The 25228-nt window shown below is 45.4% G+C and overlaps 1 protein-coding gene across 3 annotated transcripts in view; it reads right to left on the bottom strand.

Moving 5' to 3' along the window:
* Positions 1-25228, bottom strand: part of SGCZ (sarcoglycan zeta) — a 1591429-nt gene that overhangs the window by 55377 nt on the left and 1510824 nt on the right. For all 3 annotated transcript variants that reach the window (XM_082244044.1, XM_082244043.1, XM_082244045.1), the window contains one exon: positions 16120-16192. In XM_082244044.1, coding sequence (XP_082100170.1) covers positions 16120-16192 — 73 coding nt within the window. The remainder of the gene's footprint in view (positions 1-16119; positions 16193-25228) is intronic.

Below are 25228 nucleotides of genomic sequence, written 5' to 3'. Positions count from 1 at the left end.
GTGACTGTTCTTGAATGGTCCAGCCAGAGCCCTGACTTTTTTTTTTTTTTTTTAATAAACGTTTTATTGAGAAGAATAAAAATGAACAATAACAAGTGATGACATTATAGCACAGTAAGCAGTTACAAATACAAATAATAGCACACATCCAAAAGCACCATAGACCATATCTAGGAGCAGAAAGATGCCATCTGTGATAAGTACTGAGATATAAACAAGTCAATATTGACCCTGCCAAGTAGAATATATGGCAAGGGATTCAGTATAACAATGCAGATTTGGAGGGCCGATGCGGCTCATGTATAAACCCCAGCCACATGGGCCCAAACCAGTGTGTACCGAGGTTAAGTTTTATCATACGGGGTATCAGGAATCTACTGGGTAGGGCAGTAATGAGGAAGGGAAAGAATTCCGACCCCTCTAACTGGGGATATATGGATGGGGCGGTCAAGAGGCAAGAAGGTGGCAGTCTTGGAAGGAGCACCCCCGGAACGGACACCCCCAAGGGGAACACGCTGTGTCCAGAACCAGAGGAGCACCGTCCACACACGCGTATGGACTGGCCCTCGCTAAGCATGGGTACGGTAGGTAACAGGAGGTAGGGGGGAAGGGAGATTATGGAAAGAGAGATGGGGGTGGCATGCGCCAGGAGCGTCGTGAGACAACATGTGAAGGGAGCAGTGGCAGAAAAAGAGGGGATAGGAGGGTAGAGAAAGCAAGGTAAGAGTGGAGAGTATAAGGGAAACAGGAAACGGGGAAGGAAGGAAGAGAGGAGTGTGGACGCACTCCTCCGGAGGACGACCGAGATGCAAGCAGGGTGTGGTAAGTACAGAGCAGACTATGTGTTCATCAGGCGACTGTAGTCATCCGATGCAGCAAAATCAATCCACGGGGCCCACATGTCGTAAAATTTGGAGGGGGTGTCAAGGGCTTGAAAGGTGAGATCTTCCATACGGGAGATCCTTCCCACCCTCCGCAGCCAGTCAGCCACAGTGGGTGGGGAAGGAGACAGCCAGAGGCATGGGATGCACATGTTGGCGGCAGAGATCAAATGAAAGACCAAGGACCTCCTATACGTCCGTTGGGGAAGGAAGGAATGATGCAGGAGGAATTGCGCCGGGCTGAGGTCCGGTGTAAAGGTGGTGATACGGGATATGAGGGCGTGTATCGTCTTCCAGAAAGGCTGGATCCGAGGGCATTCCCACCAGATATGCAGGAGAGAACCTGTATGAAGTTGACAACGCCAGCAAAGGGAGGGGAGGTCGGCCGAAATTTTATGTAAAAGTTCGGGCATCCTGTACAAGTGTGCGAAGATTTTAAAACCAGTCTCCTGCGTGAGGACGTTCCTGGAACCCTTGTGGATGTGAAAGAAAATACGTTCCCAGTCATCATCCGACAAGGTTTTGGCCGAGATCTCCTCCCATTGAGCCCGTAACCGGACAAGGCGAGGCGGTAATTGCAAGGAGAGGAGGGAGTACAGTAGGGAGATAAGATGCCACTGTGGGTCCGATGATCCGCATAGGGTCTCAAAGGGGACGAGGGCTCTAGACCAGCAGGAAGTATCAGGGGTACAAAGCAGGAAGTCTCTGAGCTGCAAGTAGTTGAAGAAACGCAGTCTGAAGTCCGGATATTTCTGCGCCCATTCTGGATGGGAGAGCAACTTGCCCTCTTGAAAGCAGTGTTCGGCCCTGCATGGGGCGTCGGAAACAGAGCCCAGCGGGGGAAGGAAGGAAAGGCCCGGAGGGAAGTCCGGGTTGTGAATAAGGGGTACCATAGGGCCAGGTGATGAGGCCAAGTGCAAGGTTTTACATAGCTTGCGAAAAATCGTGATCGTGGGGTTGATGGCCGGGTGCTTGTAGCACGATGTCGGGAAGGATGTGGGTGAGATCCAGGGCAGGTGTTGTATGGGGGTGGGGGAGAAGGATTCCTCCAACGTGACCCAAGCTTTGACATGACGATGTTTATGCCAGTCTACCACCCTCGCCAGATGGCAGGACCAGTAGTACTTCTGTAGGTGTGGCAGGCCCAGGCCACCCACTGCCTTCAGAGCAGTCAGGACGTCCCAGGAAAGTCTGGGGCGCCTCGAGCGCCAGATGAAGGACGTGCATGCAGATCGATACGAACGAAAAAACGCTGGGGGGAGTTTTAAAGGGACGGCCTGAATAGTATAGAGGAGTCTGGGAAGGACATTCATTTTGACCACCGCGATCCTGCCGAACCAGGAGAAGGAGCCAGATTCCCATTTGGAGAGGTCAACTTTTATAGATTGCAATAGTGGCAGGTAATTGCGCGAGTACAGGTCAGCAAGAGTTGCTGGGATTTGGATGCCCAGGTATGTGATAGCAGAGGGTTCCCAACGAAATGGGAAGTTATCCTTACAGAATTGCACCTTGCCGGGTGGGAGGGATATATTTAGGGCCTCTGATTTCGCGTAATTTATTTTAAGATTGGATATAAGACGAAAAGCGTCAAGATCCCGAAGAAGGTTGGGTAGGGAGACAGCGGGGTTGGTCAAAAACAACAAAATGTCTTTGGCGAAAGCCGCCAACTTATAGGTTTTATGGGCTATTGTTATTCCGTTAATATCGGGATTGGAGTTAATGCGGCGGAGAAGGGGTTCGAGGGTGATAATGTATATCAGAGGGGAAAGGGGACATCCCTGTCGGGACCCATTCGACACGGAGAAGGCGTCCGACAGGCCTCCGTTGACCCGTACCCTAGCCAAGGGTGACGAGTAAAGGGCCTGTATAAAATTCAACTTGCGGCCGGCGATGCCCAGAGACTCCAATGCTGCAGTCATGTAGTCCCAGGCAACCCTGTTGAACGCCTTCTCCGCGTCGAGTGAGAGAAAGAACCCAGGCGTACTGGAGGACGTCAGCCAGTGGTGGATGCTGAGGGCCTTGAGAGTGTTATCCCAGGCCTGGTCGAGTGCGATGACCTCGGTAATGTGGGGTAGAAGGCGATTCGCCAGCACCTTGGCGTATAACTTGATGTCCACTTTGAGGAGGGAGATTGGCCTATAATTGGAAACCAAGGAAGCGTCCTTACCGGGTTTAGGAATGACGGTGATGTGGGCTTCTAAGTAATCTGGGTGCAAAGTCGAGGAATCAGAAAAGGAATTAAAGGCGGCCAGCATAGGGGATATTAGGATATCCCCGAAGGTCCTGTAGTATCCCACCGTCAGGCCATCCGGACCCGGGCACTTCCCTGGCTTAAGTTGTTTGAGTGCAAACTGCAACTCAGAGGAGGCGAGGGGAGCATCAAGTTCCGCCAGGGCTTCTGGTGAAAGGGGGGGAGGGGAGTATTTCTGCAGGAAAACCCCCATTTTTATTTATGGATTGTCTTCAGATTTGGTAGTTATTTCTTTTGCATTTGCGCGCTATTCTTTTTTAATATACATGTCTTTTGGTTCATAGCTGCAGCAGCTTTAGAAATACATGGGTATGCTCCCCCAAATTTTTTGCCTGTTTATTATGTATTCGGTCTGACCAGACTATCGAGGTTGAGCAACCCTCCCCACCCCCCCCCACACACACCTGTACTCAATCAGTGTCCACCATCAAGTGGATATAGGAGGAGTCCCCTGTAGTGCATTTGCACATCCTTCCCAGCAAGGAGTATTATCTCCAAGGGTTAGAAAGGCTGGATTCATCTCTTTTTCATGGATAGTGTAGGACCCACTGATAATGGGGTACTTTGACGCAGTAGTGGGCTTGAGCACGATATGGCCATATGGTGGGACCAAACCCCCATTTTTATTTATGGATTGTCTTCAGATTTGGTAGTTATTTCTTTTGCATTTGCGCGCTATTCTTTTTTAATATACATGTCTTTTGGTTCATAGCTGCAGCAGCTTTAGAAATACATGGGTATGCTCCCCCAAATTTTTTGCCTGTTTATTTCTGCAGGAATGCCTTAATGTTTGTGGCTCTATCGGGGGGGAGGCTTCGGGGTCAGGGGCGCCCAGATTGTACAATGCACGGTAGTAGGAGAGGAATTGGTGGATAATATCAGCGGTGGAAGTGACCTTCCCGTCACGCGGGTCCGTAATCGAGTGGATCGTCCTCGCCGCCCGTCGTGCCTGAAGTGCTCTGGCCAGGAGTCTGCCCGATTTGTTGCCGCAGTCATAGAACAGTCGTTGTTGTAGTGCGAACTTGCGTTGTGTTATGAAGCCCATTTCAGTGAGGAGGTCTTGACGGGTCTGGGTCAGTTCAGTCAAGGTGTGTGAGGCCAAAGTGAGTTTATGCGCGCGTTCCAGGGAGTGGATGCGCTTGGTAAGGGTAGCGATGTGGGCACGGCGTTCCTTATTGCGTTTTGCGGCTAAGGCAACAAATACGCCCCTAATGGTGCACTTGTGGGCCGCCCACAACGTGGCAGGGGTCACGTCAGGTGTAGCGTTACAGGTGAAGTACTCTCGTAGAGCAGAAGTCAGCTCCGCGACATATACCGGATCGGACAGTAGGGAGTTGTCCAGACGCCAGGAGCGGGATCGACCTGGGTCGGGCCTTAGGGACAGGGAGATGGCAATAGGGTGGTGGTCGGACAGAAACATAGGATCAATGGATGCAGAGAGTAAGGAAGAGAGGGCAGCCTGTGAGATAAAGAGGTAGTCAATCCTAGAGTATTTATTATGTGGGTGTGAGAAGTATGTGAAGTCCTTGGTGTCCGGGTGCAGCGTTCTCCATGTGTCATGTAACAAGAGGTCTCTGAGTAGGGTCTTAATTGCTTGCAAGGCGGTGTACGGTAGGGAAGAGGAGCCCGAGGAAACATCCAAGAGGGGGGACAGGGCTACGTTGAAATCTCCCCCCACTACCAGAGTACCTGCCTGAAATTCGGTCAAACGAAGAAAAAAAGGTACAAGGCGTTTGTTTGGGGCGTAAATGTTCGCGAATGTGAAAGTTTGACCACGGATGGAGCCCGTAATAAAAAGAAAGCGCCCCTCCTGGTCCGAGACTGAGTCATGTAGAGTCCACGGGCAGTTTTTAGAAATGAGGATAGAGACCCCCCTCGACTAAGAAATGCCTGTTGTTGAATGGTAAACCGTCGGGTAGAAACGGTCGTGCAGGCGTGGAATCTTATCCGAGCGGAAATGGGTTTCCTGCAGAAACACCACATCCGCTTTAGCCTGTCGGGCAGATAGCAAGAGCTTAGATCTACGCTCGGGAACGTTCAGGCCCCTGACATTAAGGGAAAGAATTGTCAGGCGTGAGTCTGGTGCGTCCATCCCGGAGGAGTGCGCCACACGCCGCCCAGGGCGGGTAAGCATACTGGTTGGCGAGAAGGGGATGGGGGAGAGGGGGAGGGGGAAAGGGCAGAAAGGGTGAAGAGAAGAGGAAGAGGAAAAGAAAAGAATAAAGAGGGAGGGGCGAAGAAAAGGGTAAGGCGGGGGGTAAGAGTGGGCAGAGGAAGGGGCGGGAAAAGAGAAGGTTTGTGAGCGATCCGGTGGCAGGAGGACCCGCCTACCTGCCAAGCACGGATACAGTGAAATGGAAGGTAGTGTAGAAGTGCTAGTGAAGAGTGCGAATTTAGACAGATGCAATCAACTGTGAGACACTATGGGGGTTGGATAAAACCCAACCTGGAGGGCACACGTGGGACCCTGTTTCCACACTCGGGTGAAAAAAAAAAAAGAAGGGTAGAAACAGGAACCAACCGACCGTGCGCCCCACCGACGGACAGAAAAAAAAGGGCGACAACCTGGGGAGAGCCAATGGGGATAGCAAAAAACAAGGGTTGAGGAGCATGTGCCCATAGGGAGAGGGGGAAGGGACTCGGGAAATTTGTGCGTTAATAATACACATGGCACGGGGTATACAGTACAACCACTACAGTGGGGAACATAAAGTTTGAGAGGCAACGGATCACACCTGGGGACGCCGGATTTGAGGGGCCGGCGTCCCCAGGCACAAGGCCGGGAGTGGGCTTACAAGGCACACCCCACACATGGAGACTACAATTGGGGCAGGGCATGACCACCATTCCCGGTAAACGTCCGTCCCCGGGAAGAGTGGGCGCCCTACAACTTGCAACTATAACAGTTCAATAACAAACGAAGAAATGTAGGCACAAATCATGGTATCCAACCTCTTAGCACACAGTATATAAGTGGGGTCGCGTCGGCTCCCCGGGGGCGGGCCGGGCCTGCCCAGAATAGACAAAACCCGTCCCGCACATCCGTGGTGAGTCCACGCGACCACTAGAGTTAGCAGCAGCAGGAATAACAACCTCAGATGCAATAAACAATATGCTTAACAATAATACTACTGCCATTATTGTTGTCTTTACCTACAGCCCTCCCGTGCATGATAAACCTGGCAACCCAGCAAAAACTATGACTCTATCTCCCCCACCCCCCCACCCAGCCTAGGAAGGCCCAACTCAGGAATAGCACCGCAACAGTCAAACAGCCCGTGGGGCCCGAGACCACTAGGCAGTAGTGACGGGATGGCAGAGCGGTGGGCTGAAGTCCAATCGAGGCAAGGTGGTTACTGGCCAACAGAGAGCAATAATAGTTAAGGCACAATGGGGGTGTAATATTTGCGGATGCCCTAGGGTAAAGTCCATACATCAAAACGGCTGAACCCCGAGGGGCTAGGTGGGGGGGGGGCAACAGGGCTGTAGCAGGCATGAGTGGGCAGACAACTGCGGTCAGCGATCACAAAGGAAGGGCAGTCAGGACACAAGGGGGTCGGGTTAGATGGATGCACTGAGTCAGTGAAGGGCCGAAGAGCTTCCACATGGCAATGTGTTCGATCATTTGGGATAGAGGAAGGATAAGTCAGAGTCAGCCAAAACAGGGGATAGTAGAACAAACAAACATAGACTCCATGGTTAAAGGGGGTGTGTAGCCAGCCCTATGGACAACGGAGAGTCAGGGAGAAGGCAAGGGAAAAAACAGAGCAGATAGTGGTGATACTTGCCAGACGGTCCAGAGTGTCCCACTCATCAATTCCCCCGACGGGGTTTCCTTTGGTGAGGTGGCTTCGTGGGACTCCCCACCAGTGAAGGAATCTGCAAGGCCGCAAGGGGTCTAAGCGGTGAGGGTGAACGAGGACGCCTGAATCGGGAGTCGTGAGCCTCCATAGGTTCTTCTCTGGGCGCAGAAACCGCTGGCGGTCCCCCTCGGAAGGCGGCGTACCAATTAGGGACATCTATCAGTGGGAGTCCCATGGCGGCACAGAAGTGCGGGAGATCCTCCGGGACCCTTAGGAGGGTCGTGCGGCCCTGCACAGTGGCTGACAGGCAGAAGGGGAACTTCCACTTATATGGAATCCCCTTCAATCTCAGAGCCTCCAGTAGAGGGCGCAGATCCCTTCGATGCTGCAAAGTTATGCTGGAGAGATCTTGATAGATGTGGATAGCAGCACCTTCATGTTCCAAATTGGCCCTGTTCCTGGCCTTGCGGAGTATCTCTTCCTTCAGCTTATAATCCACCAGGCAGCAGACCACATCCCTAGGGGGATCATCATCCCTACCCCTCGGACGTAGCGCACGATGTATGCGCTCCATATCAATGGGGGACTGCAAGGGGCGGTCAAGGAGGGTGTTGAAGATACCCGTGACTGCTGGGGCGACCATGTCGGGTTCAACAGATTCGGGGAGTCCATGTGACGTCTACCCCTATTGTCCAAGTCTTCCATGTGCCGTTGGAGATCCCTGAGCTGCAGGGAGTGAGAGTCCACAGCGCGTGTGACAGACCGGAGTACCCTGTCATGCTGTGTTGTAACCGTCTCTATCCCCTGCACCCGGCCGGTCAGATTCCTCATCTCCTCTCTCAGGTCTTGGATCGCTGAGCCCAGCGTGTCCTTGATGTCGGCTGCTACTGCTCGGAGGTCAGCCATCGTCAGTGTGGGGGGAGGAGGGGTGAGCAGAGCGGGTGCTTCGATGCCCGAGGCGGTCACCACGCCATAGGAGCGGGCCGGCTGCGGGGTTTGTGATGCGGGAGGCGCCACGCTGCCAGTACTGGAGAGGATCTGCAAGGAGGAATGGCAGAGGATCCCCAAATCCATGTGTGAAAGACTTGTTGCATCTTTCCCAAAAAGACTCCTGGCTGTATTAGATCAAAAGGGGGCTTCTACTAAATACTGAGAAAGGGTCTGAATACTTAGGACCATGTGATATTTCAGTTTTTCTTTTTTTAAAAATCTGCAACAATGTCAACAATTCTGTGTTTTTCTGTCAGTATGGGGTGCTATGTGTACATTCATGAGGAAGAAGAATGAACCTAAATGATTTTAGCAAATGGCTGCAATATAACAAAGAGTGAAAAATTTAGGGGGGTCTGAATACTTTCCGTACCCACTGTATATATGTAGGGCTTTACAGAGTGGCTGTAAACAATCATACAAGTTGAAGCTAAAGTATATCCAAAGGCAAGACCATTTTTAAAGTTTTGAATAGAGTGGGGAAGCATTAAAACCTCTGTCAAAATGTATTGCTCTTTGTGCCCCTGCTGGGGAGATTCACCCTTTCAAATTTGTCTTAGTTATCATGGTCAATGGCACACAAAGTAAGGAAAATAAGGAAAAAAAAAAATTCTGAGATGCCACCAGAATAGAAAAATGTAGATATATTTTAAGTAGAATTAAGAACACTTGCATTATTATTATGCAGGATTTATATAGCGCCAACAGTTTGTGCAGCGCTTTACAACATGAAGGGAGACAATACAGTTACAATACAATTCATTACAGGAGGAATCAGAGGGCCCTGCTAGAGTCCATTTAACTCACCAATGCATTTTGTACTCCAAAACAACTGTGCAAGCATGCAGATAACATACAAACATCATGTACACAATGCATGTCTATCATTGCCTTTGACAGTAAACTTTATGGCACTAAATACTAAATACTTTAATTTAACAAAATTTAATTTAATTTAATTTAACTAAATACTTTAGTTTCTCTCACAGAGGGCCAATATAGTCAAAGGACAGTTCATCTTAAATCATATTTTGGACTATTTACTAAAATTTGATTATGCAAAGAAATGTTACCATAAAAAAAGTAGATTCCATGATGCCTTACTGTATAACTGCTACCCCAGTTATTCCTCACAATGGGGGACTACATCCCTGAAAAATTGGGAATGGTATAGCACTTAAGCTCTTAAAGTGATTGTAAAGTCTACATTTTTGGATTCAAAAATAACAAACATGTTAAACTTACCTGCTCTCTGTAGTTGGTTTTGCACAGAGTAGCCCCGATCCTCCTCTTTTTTGGGTCCCTCTTCAGAACTCCTGGCCCACCCATCTGTTGAGTGTCCCCACAACAAGCAGCTTGCTTTGGGCGCATCCGAGTCGAGCTGCAGCTCCCTATGTGCATTCAGACATGGAGCCGCTGCGAAACCCCACCCCTCTCTTACCTGATTGCCTTATTGAATTTTATTGACAGCAGCGGGAGCCAAAGGTGCCGCGCTGCCATCTCAGCCAATCAGGAGGGAGGGTCTTGGGCATCCTAGATATTTCTGCAACATCACTGGATTGAGGTGGGCTCAGAAAAGTAGTAAGGGGGCTGAGGGAGGCTGCGGAACATGGAAGGCTTTTTATCTTAATGCATACCTTCTGACTTTACAATCACTTTAATCAGTGATGCTAGGTATTGCAATAGAATAAAACAAAAGGGAGGACAACAGAGAATAAAGAAAATCAGTTTACTGAAAATAGATATATTTTAGCAAATTATGAATATAGTGAATATAAAAAGGACAAGGGGAAAGAGATGTAAGAGATTAGGAATATAGTGAGGGAACAGAATGGTTAAGAGCCTTGTGAGTTTATTTTTGACGTCTCAAATTCTGTTGGGAACACACTCCTTCACTTCCTATCCTGTGAACACAACAGGAAGTAAGAGGAATTCCTTTCAAAGTTCCCTACTTAGATAGCTGTCACATAACAGGTGTCCCCATTGAAATATTTCTCCTCTCATCTTGTTCTAGCGACAAATCTTCTGTCCCAAAAACAACAGTAACTGGGACAAATAGGGAGCACATTTCCATATCAACTTAAAAGGTATTTGTAAATTCAGCTGATTTACCAGTGGTTAATGTTCACTTACTCCTTTGGCCCATAAAAATGTAAGACTATGTTCACTTTGATTACTCAATCATGTGCAAGAAACAACAAAGATTTTGCTTGTATATTATTGGATGATTGAAGTGAATGCAGGTTTATTTCTAACCTTCTGACCAGCTTCATTCTTAAAACTCTTGTTTCCGTAGTCTCTACAGATTTTTATTGTTCATGATTAAAATGCTGACATTAAACATTTAATGATCAGCTGATATTTTTAACAGATTGTTTGAATTAATGAATACCATCAGTTTGTGTAAAGTACACAAATCAGTCTTTTATCAGACTAATTTTCCTCAAAGCCACATGACCTTTTATTCTTTGCCAACAGACAAATCTGTTTTAATGTACAACATGGCTTTAAGTATCCTGTATAACATGCTATTGCCAATATGCTAAAATTGGAGAAAAATAATACATTCTTACAAGAAGTTAATTCAGTGTTTGTGTGAGGCTGACATTTCTGTTCTCACCGTCATGAATAATAGATAAGCAAACATTTTGTCCTTCACGGTAAGAAAAGTTCTTTCTTCATAGTGTTATTTTTTTCAAGCATAAAATATGACCAAATGTGTGGAAATTACTGGAATGATCAGCTTAGAATGAAGATTTCCTTTCAGCTTTACACTGATGTCTAGTTGGTACAGAAAGATTTCTCATCGGGTAAACAGTGTATGGTATGTTCAGATTTGTTATTGTCTACCAGTAACAGATCTCATCTATCTCCATATTCATACTAGATCATATAGGGAATACAACTTTCTGGGGTAGTGTAAAGTTTTTGTTTTTTTTTTCTGTTTAAAAACTTAAAAAGTTTTTTTCTAACTACAAAAAAAAGGCTTTTGAAAAGAAAAGCACCAGTAGTAAGCAGAAATTAGCAAACAAAAAGAACCTACTGTGATTTTTGTGAACTAACAAATGCTTTTACCTGCCTTAAGCATTGCACTGAGGCAACATATTCATTTTAAATTATTTTTCACGGTAACTCATTGCACAGAAAAAAACATTCACATCTGTGCGTGGTGGTGTGCTATGTCTAAAGTATAGTAAAGCTTACTATAAATGAGCATTTGTGATCTAGTAATTTATTAATACATTACTATGGACTAAACTAATGCATGTATAGGTTATTAAAACACAAAGGTGTGCATCCAGCTTTAAAATCAAAAGCCAGAACTTTTTATGTTTTGTTTTGGATAAGAAGTAAGAAGTTTTACAACATCTGTTGTGGTTTTATTGCTGTCTGAGTTCCCAGAGGGGAGATTCACCATGTCTTATTGTCCTAGTGACCCTTGTCAAGTGAGATAAAATCCAACATTTTGAGTTATCACTTAAAAAATAGATGGAAAATCTAGCTGTGGGGACATTTGTTTCAATGCCTACTGTCTAAAGCCTAATACACACAGAGCGAAAGTCAGGCAGCATCGTCCATTTCAATAGAAACCGACCAACATTCACCCCATGTGTGCTGCGGTCGGTCTGTCTGGCTTCTGCCGATAGGGCATGACCAAAAAAGGCCTGCCAATTGGCTCCTGATTAGCGCTCTCAGCCAATGGCTGAGAACGCTGACTGGAGTGTTCTGGCGGTGTGGGTTGTCCCCCTGTCAGAACACCATACCACAGCAGGGAGAGATCACTGTACTAACATCGCATTGTATATACAGCGGCTCCTCCGGAGCTGTCAGCTTTTTTTTTTTCAGCTTTGCTGGGTTGAACGAAAACAACTATTAATGTGTACCTGAATTGAGAGGAGATTTTCCTTACTTAGGAAAGATCGTCTCTCACTTTTTGTTTATCTATGGCATAAGAATTAAAGTAATTCTCCATAACAGGACACAAATAAAAAATAAAAAAGCCCAAGGAATGTTTTATCTACCCCCCTCTTTATACAAAACAAAAGTTTTTTTCTTTAAATACACTTTAATACTTTGAAGATCTGATGCATATGTTAAACAACATGGATCCTCCACTCTGCCTCGCTTGCAAAGCCTTGCTAATTGCTCAAGGATAATAGAATCCGCGCTAAGGAATCAAAGGATATAAATAAGTACTAATAAGCTGCAGCCTCACTTAAACTATAGCCAAAAGACTATATAAAATAGATGAGAATGGAGGTGATGGCGCTGCTTATGTTATAAAGTGTAATTAGGTAGATATACCTATGTAAACATATATCATCGGATGAATTGTATATAGAAAAGACTATGGAGAATAGCCACAAGGTGGCGAAGTGTAATGTGCAAAGATGTGCTGAGGTAAATAAATATGTGTATATATACAATATGCAATAGTGATGAAAATAAATAATCAACAGAGTGAATATATAATCAACATTAAATAGATCAATCAATGAATAATATAAAATGGCTCAAAAATCGCGATGGTAAAAATTAGTAAAATAGTGCGGGAAAACCTTAACCGAACAGGGTAAATGTGCAAATATACAGGGGAGTAGTATCCAAAGTGCACCAATAGGTGATAGTACTAAAAATATAAAAAAATATAAAAATATAAGTTCGTGATCAGAAAATTGTGCAAAAGCAATAAATGTGCGGGAAACTTCTTTCCAAAGTGTGACAATAAGTAATGATCAGTCAATTCATATACTAGAATACATCCATAAATAGGTGAGTATACCCAGTGAGATAGGTGGGCAGTGACTTACGGTGACCCCCAAGGTGGGTGACTGGTGAGCTGCAAAGTGGCTACTGATGAAAAACCTACTCACCAGATATACCCACCCCACACAGGGGTATAGAGTGGGTACTGGAGATATGCCTCGCTGGTCTTTACTCTGTGTAGTGGTTCCCTTCCTGGGGGAGAATGGTATGGGGTCCGCGGGGTATCGCAGATATCCTAACGTGGGGTCCAGTAATAGGGTCCTGTTCCAATATGTCCGATGCTCCGTGGAGGGATCTAGTATGGCCACTCACAAGTATATGGATGGGAGGGTCATAGGGATTGGAAAGACTCGATAGTGTGATATCGTAGGGGATATTTTATTCAGCAGTATACAATAAATGAATACTCACAATCAATCATATGGTAAACAGCGTGGTATTGGCGTCCCGGAACGCAATGCGTTCCAACTGAAAACCGGAACCGGAAATGATGTGACGGCGCTGTACGCGTTTCGTCAAGGCAGAAGACGTCACATGACGAAACGCGTACAGCGCCGTCACGTCATTTCCGGTTCCGGTTTTCAGTTGGAACGCATTGCGTTCCGGGACGCCAATACCACGCTGTTTACCATATGATTGATTGTGAGTATTCATTTATTGTATACTGCTGAATAAAATATCCCCTACGATATCACACTATCGAGTCTTTCCAATCCCTATGACCCTCCCATCCATATAATTGTGAGTGGCCATACTAGATCCCTCCACGGAGCATCGGACATATTGGAACAGGACCCTATTACTGGACCCCACGTTAGGATATCTGCGATACCCCGCGGACCCCATACCATTCTCCCCCAGGAAGGGAACCACTACACAGAGTAAAGACCAGCGAGGCATATCTCCAGTACCCACTCTATACCCCTGTGTGGGGTGGGTATATCTGGTGAGTAGGTTTTTCATCAGTAGCCACTTTGCAGCTCACCAGTCACCCACCTTGGGGGTCACCGTAAGTCACTGCCCACCTATCTCACTGGGTATACTCACCTATTTATGGATGTATTCTAGTATATGAATTGACTGATCATTACTTATTGTCACACTTTGGAAAGAAGTTTCCCGCACATTTATTGCTTTTGCACAATTTTCTGATCACGAACTTATATTTTTATATTTTTTTATATTTTTAGTACTATCACCTATTGGTGCACTTTGGATACTACTCCCCTGTATATTTGCACATTTACCCTGTTCGGTTAAGGTTTTCCCGCACTATTTTACTAATTTTTACCATCGCGATTTTTGAGCCATTTTATATTATTCATTGATTGATCTATTTAATGTTGATTATATATTCACTCTGTTGATTATTTATTTTCATCACTATTGCATATTGTATATATACACATATTTATTTACCTCAGCACATCTTTGCACATTACACTTCGCCACCTTGTGGCTATTCTCCATAGTCTTTTCTATATACAATTCATCCGATGATATATGTTTACATAGGTATATCTTGCTAATTGCTCATCTTTCCTATTATCTAATGGTAAAGATAAGCAAACCTTTTGGCCTTTGGTTGAGCACCCACACCCTTAAGGCCCACTGACATTTTTGCATTAAAGCACCGTTTTTTGTGCAATAATGTGCAATGTGTTAAGACAGCCAAAGGGCTGTTAATGCATCATAACACATAAAAAATGCATGTGCGTCGATTTTTCTAAATGACGTATGCTACAGTGCAGAGTGTTCACATTTGTTCCCTGTGGTGCACCATACAGTATGTGTGCTTCAGGCTTACATTAAAAAGGAATGGCAGTGCACAACATTTGGTAATGTTTGGTAAAACACATGTATTACCACAATGCACAAATGTGAATGCAGCCTTTATAACCTACCCAAGACCCATAGTCTAGGGTATTTTTCCCTAAATTGAAACCTGATGCATTGGTCTCATATCTAGTAGAAAACTACATTTGCAGCTCCCACTTTTAACTATTTTTCTACTGAGACATAAAAAGATGTGAATCTTTCAAGATGGACAGTTTCTCCAGTGACAACTATCTTAGAGGGGTATAATTCTATTTTGGAACTTTCTATCGTATTTACAGGACAGGAGGTTAAGAGAAATCTTTGCAAATGGATGCAGATTGTAAAGAAAAAAAAAGACAGAAATTTTATCAAAACTAATATAACAACAAGTTCAAGTTCTGGAGGAGAATACATACTTAGGCAGTGAGACTAAAGCCATTCAACGTTACTAAAAGTAATGCGACCTGAAACAGATATCCGGCTTCTGATCTGCAGAGTCACCAGTGCTGGAGGCATTAACTGTTATTATGGTTTACCAACGTATCTATGAGCTGTGCGTAACCCCAAGCAGAGCTTCACCACAATAGTGCAAAAGCATTTTTTCTTGCTTCTAAGAAGACATGAGAGCACAAGCTCAAATGAATTGAACTTCCTCTGTGCTAACCTGCTTGTGAAGTAAAGAAAGAACAAATAATATATTTTTCTCACTCTAACCTTAATTTTAACTAGTAGGATTTGAAAAAAAAAAAAAACAATTCTTCTCTATTATCCACACAATTACAGGGATAGGTAATTTGGGATAATGAATCAGTATAACAAAAATCAATAATAAATCATTAAACATAAACTTAGAGAGAATGATGTAGATGCATTGTGCTTAGTTTATTACCAGTATTTTATAGTATGTTAATGATATACGCATTAACCGAAAATGTGAGTTTTTAATCAAATTAGGAATTTGGCATAAATAAAATAAACATTACCAATCACTCAATCAACACCAAGTCATAATGATACAAAGGAAATATGAAAATAGCTCTTAGTAATTAGTACCTAAAACATTGTGCAATATTTTAAAACTTGTATGTGGATATATTTGCAAATTCTTCCATATTGTACTGATATGCTGTATATACTGTATTATATATATATATATATATATATATATATATATATATATATATATATATATATATATATATATATATATATATACATATATATATACACTGTAAATATACAGTATATACTGTATATAAAACATCCCAAGAAAGTCTTAAACTTTATCATAAATGTTCTCTGTAATCATTGGCATGTCAGTTTTTTATTAAACTATGTGGCATTCTATTTATTTAGTATGTGATTTACAGCATGAGCTGAGGCAGAATAGATAGCTCAAAGGTTAAACAGACCATAACTCATATATGAGCTATATGACATCAAGCACGGCAGCAAAAACAGTCACCTGTACAGACCCTTTGCCTAATACCAATACAGGGTATATTAAACATAAAATAAAGCTGTAGACAGGTTTGGCTGTTAGGAAACAAATTAATATTCCTGTGCATATTTCAACATATATTGGTTTCTCAGTCATTTCCAAATATACCTGAGGTCTTGTGAAGGTCCTGCTCTTATATGCGGTGTTTCCACAGAATGCCCAAACACAGCTCCTTCTGTTCCTAAAAAAAGAAATATTCCAGTGTTATACTTGTTAGTAGAAATCATTTTCTGACCCACACTTAAAGCAGAACTAAACCCTCCTATTCTTTATAGCCAAGGAAGCTGCCATCTTAGCCTCTGTGTGATGTCCCAAAAGATAAATGTCCAGCACCAGAGCCTCTTGAAGTAATAATTGCAGCCTTTATTTGAATTCATCAAGACATAAAAGGATTCCTACAATCTTTTTTCTTGTAGGAATTGATTCCTTTTATGTCTTGATGGATTTAAATAAAGTCTGCAATTTTTACTTCAAGATGCTCTGGTGTTGGCCTTCTATCTTTTATCGAATCTATGGATGTTATGTACAATATTTCTAGATTGTAAGCTCTAACGAGCAGGGCCCTCTAGTTCCTCCTGTTTTGAACTGTATTGTAACTGTATTGTCTTCCCTCATATTGTAAAGCTCTGCGCATACTGTTGGCGCAGAGTATATTAATTATAATAATAATATGTGTGTTGTGTGGGATTGGGGTTGAAGCACTGAAACTTACTTGTTGTTTCAGTTTGATCTGCATTTGCTATGGTGCTGCACATGTGATCAGTTATTAAACCAGCCATTTGATGGCTTGTCAGTTCGGTTGAGTACACAAGCAACTGTGGAAGTTATCATTCATGGCATGCCTTGAAGGTTACTTTTTAACCACTTGAAGACCAGGTCTTTTCCGAGATAGGCCTGTTGCTTACAAGATAAAATCAAGGTTTTTTTTTTGGCTAGAAAATTACTTTGGAAAAAATACACTTCAGTAAATTTAAAAAAAAAAAACAGTATTAAACAGTCAATTTAGCACAGTTTTTTTGTATAATGTGAAAGATGATGTTACGCTAAGTAAATAGATACCTAACATGTCATGCTTTAAATTGTGCACACTTGTGAAATTGTGACAAAATACAGCACTTAAAAATCTCCATAGGTGACACTTGAAATTTTTTTATTGGTTACCTGTTTAGAGTTACAGAGGAGGTCTTGCACTAGAAATATTGATCTCACTCTAACGATCGTGGCGATACCTCTATACACTGTTTACATTTGCGGGTGCGACTTACGTATGCTTTTGCTTTGGGGCGCAGGGATGGTGTGCTTTAAAGATTTTTTTTCTTATTTATTTTATTTTGTTTTGTTTTTTTATTATTTTTATACTGTCCCTTTAAAAAAAAATCAGATTACTGTTAATGCTGTCACAAGGAATGTAAACATTAATGTAAACAGTAATAGGCAGTGACAGGTACTCTTTATAGAGGACCCCAAACCCCTCCTCTGCAATTGAATGTACTAAAAAACACCAAGATCAGTGTTTTGAAATACTGTGGATTTTTTAAAACTGGCGCCGTGGACTGCAGAGTAAACTGGAAGTGACATTGTAACATTGTTACTACATCGGGGACTTGATCAAAGCCAATTCTGGCCTTGTTCGGGTCTCCGGACAGCTGGCAAATGTGTCGCCTGGTGGCTCGGATCTCCCAGTGGATAATAACAGCCAAGCGGCTGCTTAGCAGCATTGGTTTTTATTACAAGAAAGGCCACCTTTGGCTCTAAAAAACAGCTGCAGGCATCACTCCGGTACAAGCACTTCAGCAAAATGACATACAGATACGTGATTTTGTGGCAAATGGTTAAGTTAAAGGGTTTAATTCTGCTTTAAAGCTGAACTTCATAACACAGTGAAATATATACAATTGAAATACAGGTATTTGCATCTTTCTGTCAGAATATGCTGCACTGCAGCACATCTGACTGAGCCATAATGGTGTCCCTCTCGCTCTCCCAATGTGAGTGCCGCTTTTCATGGAATTACAAGAGACTGGTGCCAAGGCAAAATCAGGTACATACACATGTTGCATTATTTATTACATTACTTTTAGGGGTCTGTTCCTAAATGTTTTCCATTTTACACTTTGTTTTATTCCATTACCCATCGAAAAAACAGCATGTTACACCCCCGTTATGTCCAGACCATTTTTAAATTTTCAGTGCTTTGCTAGTGCGACAATTACTCTGTCACGCGACACCATATACAAATATATATATATATATATATATATATATATATATATATATATATATATATATATATATATATATATATATATATATATATAAAAATATATTGCATTTTTAATGATACCTAATAACCACTGCACATTAAAAGAAAAAAAAATGACTATAAAAGAAAGACTATAGAAACCCCTCCAAAAAACAAATGTTTCTATTGTCAGTATTGACCACTTAGTGCTCATATATCATAAAAGTGACAGATGGATTTGAATACAGTGACTCTTATATTTTTTTCTGTTCACAAGTATCAGCTAAAATTATCTAATACAGTTAGCTGGAGTTCTTTTTAGCATCCCTTCTTGGATATGTATGCGGAATGCTTTCAAATGTCTGCAGACCTTAAAATGCTTTACTGTTTTGAAGACAGAAACAAGCTTTATGTCTCTTCACTTTATTTAGTGTAAGTAATACAGGAAAAATGCTCTTGAAAAGAAAAGCAGTATCTGTACTATACTGCTTGGAAGTGCATAAATGTGAAGCAATAAGTCACTTGACAGACTTGTGTGCAGCAGAGCAGAAGATTAGAATACAACACTGCCCTGTAGAAAATATTAACGGAGGTATTCGTTTCTTCTTCTGAGAGTGAGACCTATTAAAAGTGCACTAATTTTCTGCATATCAATACATAACTAATACTCTAAAAACATTTTTATATTTTCAGACCAATGAAATGATTACTGATATTATTGAAGTTTACTATTTAGACTAAGCTGTCTAGCTAATGTTACTAGCATTTTTTATAATATATCATAATGTCATGTATTTGGTATTTTCAAAAAAATGTCCAGGAGATAATTTGGCAAAGAAAATATTTTCTCCTAAAATAACAACTTTAGCCATAAAGTAAAGTCAAAAGCTACTAAAGCAATGCAAACAACATTGCAAAGTACACAAACTGCATAATTATTAATTCATGTAATTAAAAATAATCATAACTAATTATTTTTTGAACCAAACAAACGTTTATTGAGTTAAGCACCTCATGTAAACATACAGTGAGAAAAAAAAGGAAAGCAACGTAATATAGTTGCACAAGTACAATATCGCACAACCAAATGCTTCAAACTTTACTTCAGGCATAGAGCATTTAGAAAGTCAAAGCATAGGAAAAGAAAATACAATGAAATATAATACAGCGAGGTACATGACATGGTAAAATCAGGACAGGATTACGTGATCCAACTAAAACAAGATGGTGGCCAAGGGCGCGGGCCCAGTAAGCATCTGCTAGAGCAGGGCACAGGCATGGGGTATACACCCGACCCTAAGTTTCGCAAGTGTCAGAGGCCTCCAGCCACCTATCCCAAATTTTGTTGTACCTCTTGGGGCAGCCTCTATTAGCATACATAACTTTCTTAAAGGGGAGAGTGGCACCCACAGTCACTTTCCAGGCCGAAAGGGAAGGGGACGCAGGCTGCATCCACGTCAGGGCTATCTGTTTTCTGGCAGCAAACAGGGTCTCCCGGAGAAATTGAATCGTGTGTTTGTCCGTGTCAACTTCAGGAAGTATCCCAAGAAGACACAGCTTGGGGTCCAGGGTAGTCGGGCATCCCATGCGGTCATGCAGGAACCGGACGACCTGCGTCCAAAATCCCTGCACGCCCGTGCAGGACCAAATCATGTGGCCGAAGGTGCCTGGAGACTGAGAACATCTTGGGCATGCCGAGGAGCGGGAGGGGTCAAAGCGGGCCAGCCTCACAGGAGTCAGATATGATCTGTGAACAATATAAATTTGAGTGAGCCTATCCGACAATTTGGGAGAAACCAGAGTACAGGCCTCCAGGGCTTCATCCCACTCCTCGTCCTCCAGCTCCCCAACATCGCCCACCCAGGACCCCCATACCCCGTATGCCAGTGCAGTCACCCGCCTAGTGCCCAACATTTCGTATAGCAACGAAATGAGTTTACGATGTTCCTGTCCCCTGATCACATCAAGGATATCAACCGACGGTAACTCAGGGACCGCCTGGGCGAATTGTCCTCTCAGGGCATGGGACAGTTGCAAGTAATAAAAATGCATGGAGGCTGGGAGTTGAAACTCTTCCCGGAGTAGACTAAAGGATTTAATAGACCCGGCAGAGACAACATGAGACAACAAGTATACATCTTTGCGGATCCATACCCCCGGGTCAGGGATATGGAGGAGCTCCGGCAGCTGGTGGTTGAACCACAGGGGGGTCATGGAATGCAAATTCGCATCCCCGGTCCTAGATAGTGCCAGGTCCCAGACCCGTCTGTGATGGAATAAGAGACTGCCCAGAGGAGCCGCCGATACAGTCCCCGCAACACCTCTAAGCAGATCACAAAACGGGTGAGGGAGCCGCGATTCCGCACCCCTGCAGACCAGTGCCATATACCTACTCGAGTCCTGTTTATCCAGGTGAAAGAAGTGCGATAGTTGAGCAGCTAGATAATATCTTGCCAGCTCCGGAACCGCCATACCTCCTAATTTGGTGGGTTTTTGAGTGTGTTTCCAGGACAGCTTGTGCCGGGAGGAGCCCCAGATAAATGACTGCAGCAAGCTCTCCAGGGTCATGAAGTACTTATATGGAATATATACAGGGGAGTGCCACAGCAGATATAGGATTTTGGGGAGCAGGATCATCTTCACCAGGCCCACCCTGCCCATTACGCCCAACGGCAATCGGGCCCAAACTTGCGTCTTGTCCTTGACCAAGTCAAAGAGAGGTTCAATATTTAAGGGAATAAAGTCAGTAAGGGAGCTAGTCACCCGGCCCCCGAGATGTTTAAATTCTGACACTCGCGATAAGGGGAGCGACGCCTGATCAGCCTCTGGGGGGAAACTATCTAGGGGAAGGATGAGGGACTTATCCCAATCGACCGTTAAGCCAGAAAATCTCCCAAACCGCCCTATGACCTCTAGGGCACACCGCAACGAGGGCCCCGAATCAGCCAGGTAAAGGAGCATGTCGCCTGCGTACAATCCAACACGCTCCTCCAGGTCACCACGACGGAGGCCACAAATGCCAGGGTCCGTCCGGAGAGCCATCGCAAGAGGTTCGACCGCCAGGGCATACAACAGCGGGGAGATAGGGCATCCCTGGCGCGTGCCACGGGACAGAGGAAAGGATCTAGAAGTCCAGCCGTTGGCTACCACCTGGGCCCTAGGTTGACTGTAGAGGACAGTGAGCCATTTAATAAACCGCGGGCCAAACCCAAACCTACGTAGGCATTGCCACAGGTACGACCACTCGACAGAGTCGAAAGCCTTGGCAGCATCCAAGGTCACGACCACCCTGGTACCAACACTGTCATGGGGGGCCTGCATGTTCATATACAAGCGCCTGGTGTTGAAGGCCGTATTCTTGGCTGGCATAAAACCCGTCTGGTCGGGGTGTACCAGAGAAAGGATCACCGTATTGAGTCTGAGGGCAAGCACTTTGGCCAAAATTTTGACATCACACTGTAACAGTGAGATGGGCCTGTAGGATTCCAGAAACCGGGGGTCCTTACCAGGCTTGGGAAGTAAAATGATCAGAGCCTCACACATTGAGGCAGGGAGAGAGCCCGACTCAAATGCCTCCTCATACACCGTGAGCAGACGGGGGGCCAGAGTTTCAGAATACTGTGAGTAAAACTCGACGGGAAGACCATCAGAACCAGGCGCTTTAGCCCTGGCAAACGAGGAGATGGCAGAAGCTATTTCATTTCGAGAGATCGGAGCCTCTAGTGCCGCAATCTGCTCAGGGGTCAGTGTGGGAAACTCCAGGGTATCCGAGGAGTTGCCCAACACTGAAGGGTGAAGTGTAATCACCACAGGCGGCCTGGCATCCATATGAGCCAAATATGCCAACAGTTTGCCCGACCGCTCCCCATGCTCAAATATTCGTTGTCTACTAAAAAACAGTTTTTGATTGGCACGTTCCTGAAACAAATGGTCTAGAGCCCTAGACTTCAGTTTAAGCTGGGAAAGCGCATCTGGCGTCAGGGAGCTGGCATACTCAGCCTCTAAAACAGCTAGCTGTAGTTCAGCAGTACGCAAGTCAGTCCGCGATTCCCTCCGATGTCGAGCTACACGTGACGACAAGAGTAAGCGCGCATGGCCCTTAAAGGCCTCCCATACAGTCAGTGCGGATGCAGTGTCAGAGTTGGAGCTAAAAAAAAAGTCCCATTCCTTCGTCAAAGAGTCAATGTCCGGGATAGTCTTGAGCCAAAAAGGGTTTAAACGCCAATGTCACTGAGGGGGGACAGTAAACGGGGACATAGTAACCACATATGGGGCGTGATCCGAGAGCAGTCTCGGGCCAAAACGGGCACTTAAAAGCCTGGGCAGGAGGGCCTGGGAGAACCATATACCATCAATCCTAGACATGGTGGAGTGAGAGGTTGAGAAGCACGAGTAGGCCCGTGCAGTGGGATTCAGACAGCGCCATGTGTCCAAGAGGTGACAACTAGTGAGCAGTCTATGGAAACGGGTGAGCCTATCCGGGTATGGCGGGGAACCAGGTGCGCCTGCCCTATCCAGAAACGGGTTGGAAACCGTGTTAAAGTCACCCATCCATACTGCTGGAGTCGAGGGGTATCTCGCCAGAAACGCCATACCTTCAGTCAAGAGGGTGGCACTAAACGGGGGAGGAAAATACCACGCCATTAGGAGTATGTCATGCCCCCCTATGGCGCCTGCCACAAACACGTATCTGCCCAAAGGGTCCGTCACCACCTCCCGCACCGCAAAAGCCACTGACCGGGAGATCAGTAACGACACACCCCTCGAATGTGAGGAGTGCGACGCATGAAAAGACCAGCCGACCCACGGTCTGCGGAGTGCCCCAAGGAGGGTGCCCTCGGCATGCGTCTCTACCAGTGCTATCACATCCGCCCTCTGTTCCTTCAGATAAGACAGGATAACGGTTCGCTTGACCTTGTCTCGGATACCTCGCACATTCCACGTAATGAAGGTCAGCCCCGCCATATCATCAAGGAGGAGAGAACAGTGCGCGGCACAGGATGGCGACAGAGCACCCTGGCATGCTGATAGTATATCCGCTGCCCATGGCCCGGAGCCCAGAAGCTTAACCAAATAGTGTAGAAAGATAAGGCAGTGCAAGCATACGGCCGTATATAGAATACATTGCAAAACTCAATAAACATAAACCCCCACCCCCCACCCAGCCCAACACACACCCCAACTTGTGTGAGCATCAATCCCAGAACCAAACAGTCCACAGGCAGCTGTGACCAGCGGCCCCGGGCAGTATCACCAAAAGGCGAGGCCCCCCAGAGCCAGCCAGAACACTGCACACCCATGAGGGCGAACAATCTCCGAAGAGGAGTCCCATTGCTGGGACACAACAGTGAGCAAAATTCGTGGTATCCAAGGTTCATAGTACCCATGATGGGCGTAGAGGCCTCCCGGCCGGAAGGCAAAATATGAAGGGGTCCATATCAGCAAAGCAAATGTAAAAAAACCCCCCCCCCCCCAAAAAAAGGGGGGGGAAACCAGCGGGGGGAAGAGGGGTGGGTGGAAATGAGGGAGCATCGCCCGACCAGAGAAGGGCAATAGGTCCGGGAAACATATCCTGGCAGCTCTAAGTAGATTGCAGTCCATAGTCACCGATGCAGCAGGGGACAGTCAGAATTCCAGCGTGAGCTTCCATGGCACGGGGGGCAGAAGAAGAGAGAGGGGGGAAAGGGGGCACGGGGGAAGCAACCACCAGGACAGTGCAGGTTAAGGTACGTACAGTCATCCGAGGCACACAGGGGTAAGCAAGGGGTAGACAACCAACACTCACGGCAGACGGTCCAACCAGGCTATCGCAGCATCAGGGTCCTCAAAAAAGTGTACTCTGTCTTCTCCAACCACTCGTAGCCTGGCAGGGTATAGCATTGCATATTTGAGGTTACGGGTCCGAAGGCGTCGCTTTACCTCTCCAAACTGGCTGCGCTGTTTCTGGACCTCCGCCGAGAAGTCCGGGAACGCCATGATGTGGTGATTATCCAGTGGGATGTTCCCGCGCTCCCTGGATAGCCGGAGGACCGCATCCCTGTCCCGAAAGTTCATAAATCGGGTGATAAAGACCCGGGGAGGAGCGCCTTGGGGCGGCTTCTTTGCTGGCATGCGATGTGCCCTCTCCACAACAAAGGCCTGAGAGAAAGCCTCCCTGCCGTAGGACTTGACTAGAAGGTCCTCCAGGAATGTTGCAGGGGATGTCCCCTCCACAGCTTCTGGCAATCCAACAAAACGAATGTTATTACGCCTGGCTCTGTTCTCCAGGTCGTCCTGCTTGTGTAACAGATATTGAATGTCCCTGGCAGCCTGCTCAGCAGCATTCTGTATGGGGGGTAAATCATCTTCCACCCTGGAGATCCGTCCCTCCGCCTCTGCCATCCGACCCCGCAGCTTCTGGAAGTCCTGCCTGAGCAGAGAAATGTCCACCTTGATCTCCTCTATTTTGGTGGTCAGGGACGCCTTACAGTCCTTGATGACAGCCAGGATGAACGCTTGATCCGCAGCCTGCGTGGTTGCAGCGGGAGCAGGCTGGGACGGTCCGCCATTTTGAGCCACCCCGCTCCCCTCCTGGCGCCGAAACTTCTCTAACTTAGCCGCCGCTTCAGATTGCCATTTCGGCGGAGACATACCAAGGCTGGATGGCGGGGTCGAACGGCGTCCGGGGGTGAAGATATTGCTCGATTTTAGGGTCACAGGATGAAGTAAACAGGGGTTTGCCGGGAGAGCCTCTCTAGAACACGTCCGCTCACATCGGTCTTCAGGCCACGCCCCCAATCATAACTAATTATTATGTCAAACTCTGAAAATCCAGGCTTCCATAAATCAGATTTTTTAATATTTATTTGTAGGCACAATCAGCAAGTTTTGTTATTATTATTACTATGAGCCTGTACTGAGTAATTTTCCTGTTTCAGAATTACAGACTGTTGACTGTTGAGCATAGATGGTATAGGTGATACAGAATGACAAAGG

The sequence above is a fragment of the Pelophylax lessonae genome (assembly GCF_965119305.1).
Source record: "Pelophylax lessonae genome assembly, chromosome: 1".
In the NCBI taxonomy this organism is placed as follows: Eukaryota; Metazoa; Chordata; class Amphibia; order Anura; family Ranidae; genus Pelophylax; species Pelophylax lessonae.
This window is presented reverse-complemented; position numbering and strand designations above follow the sequence as displayed.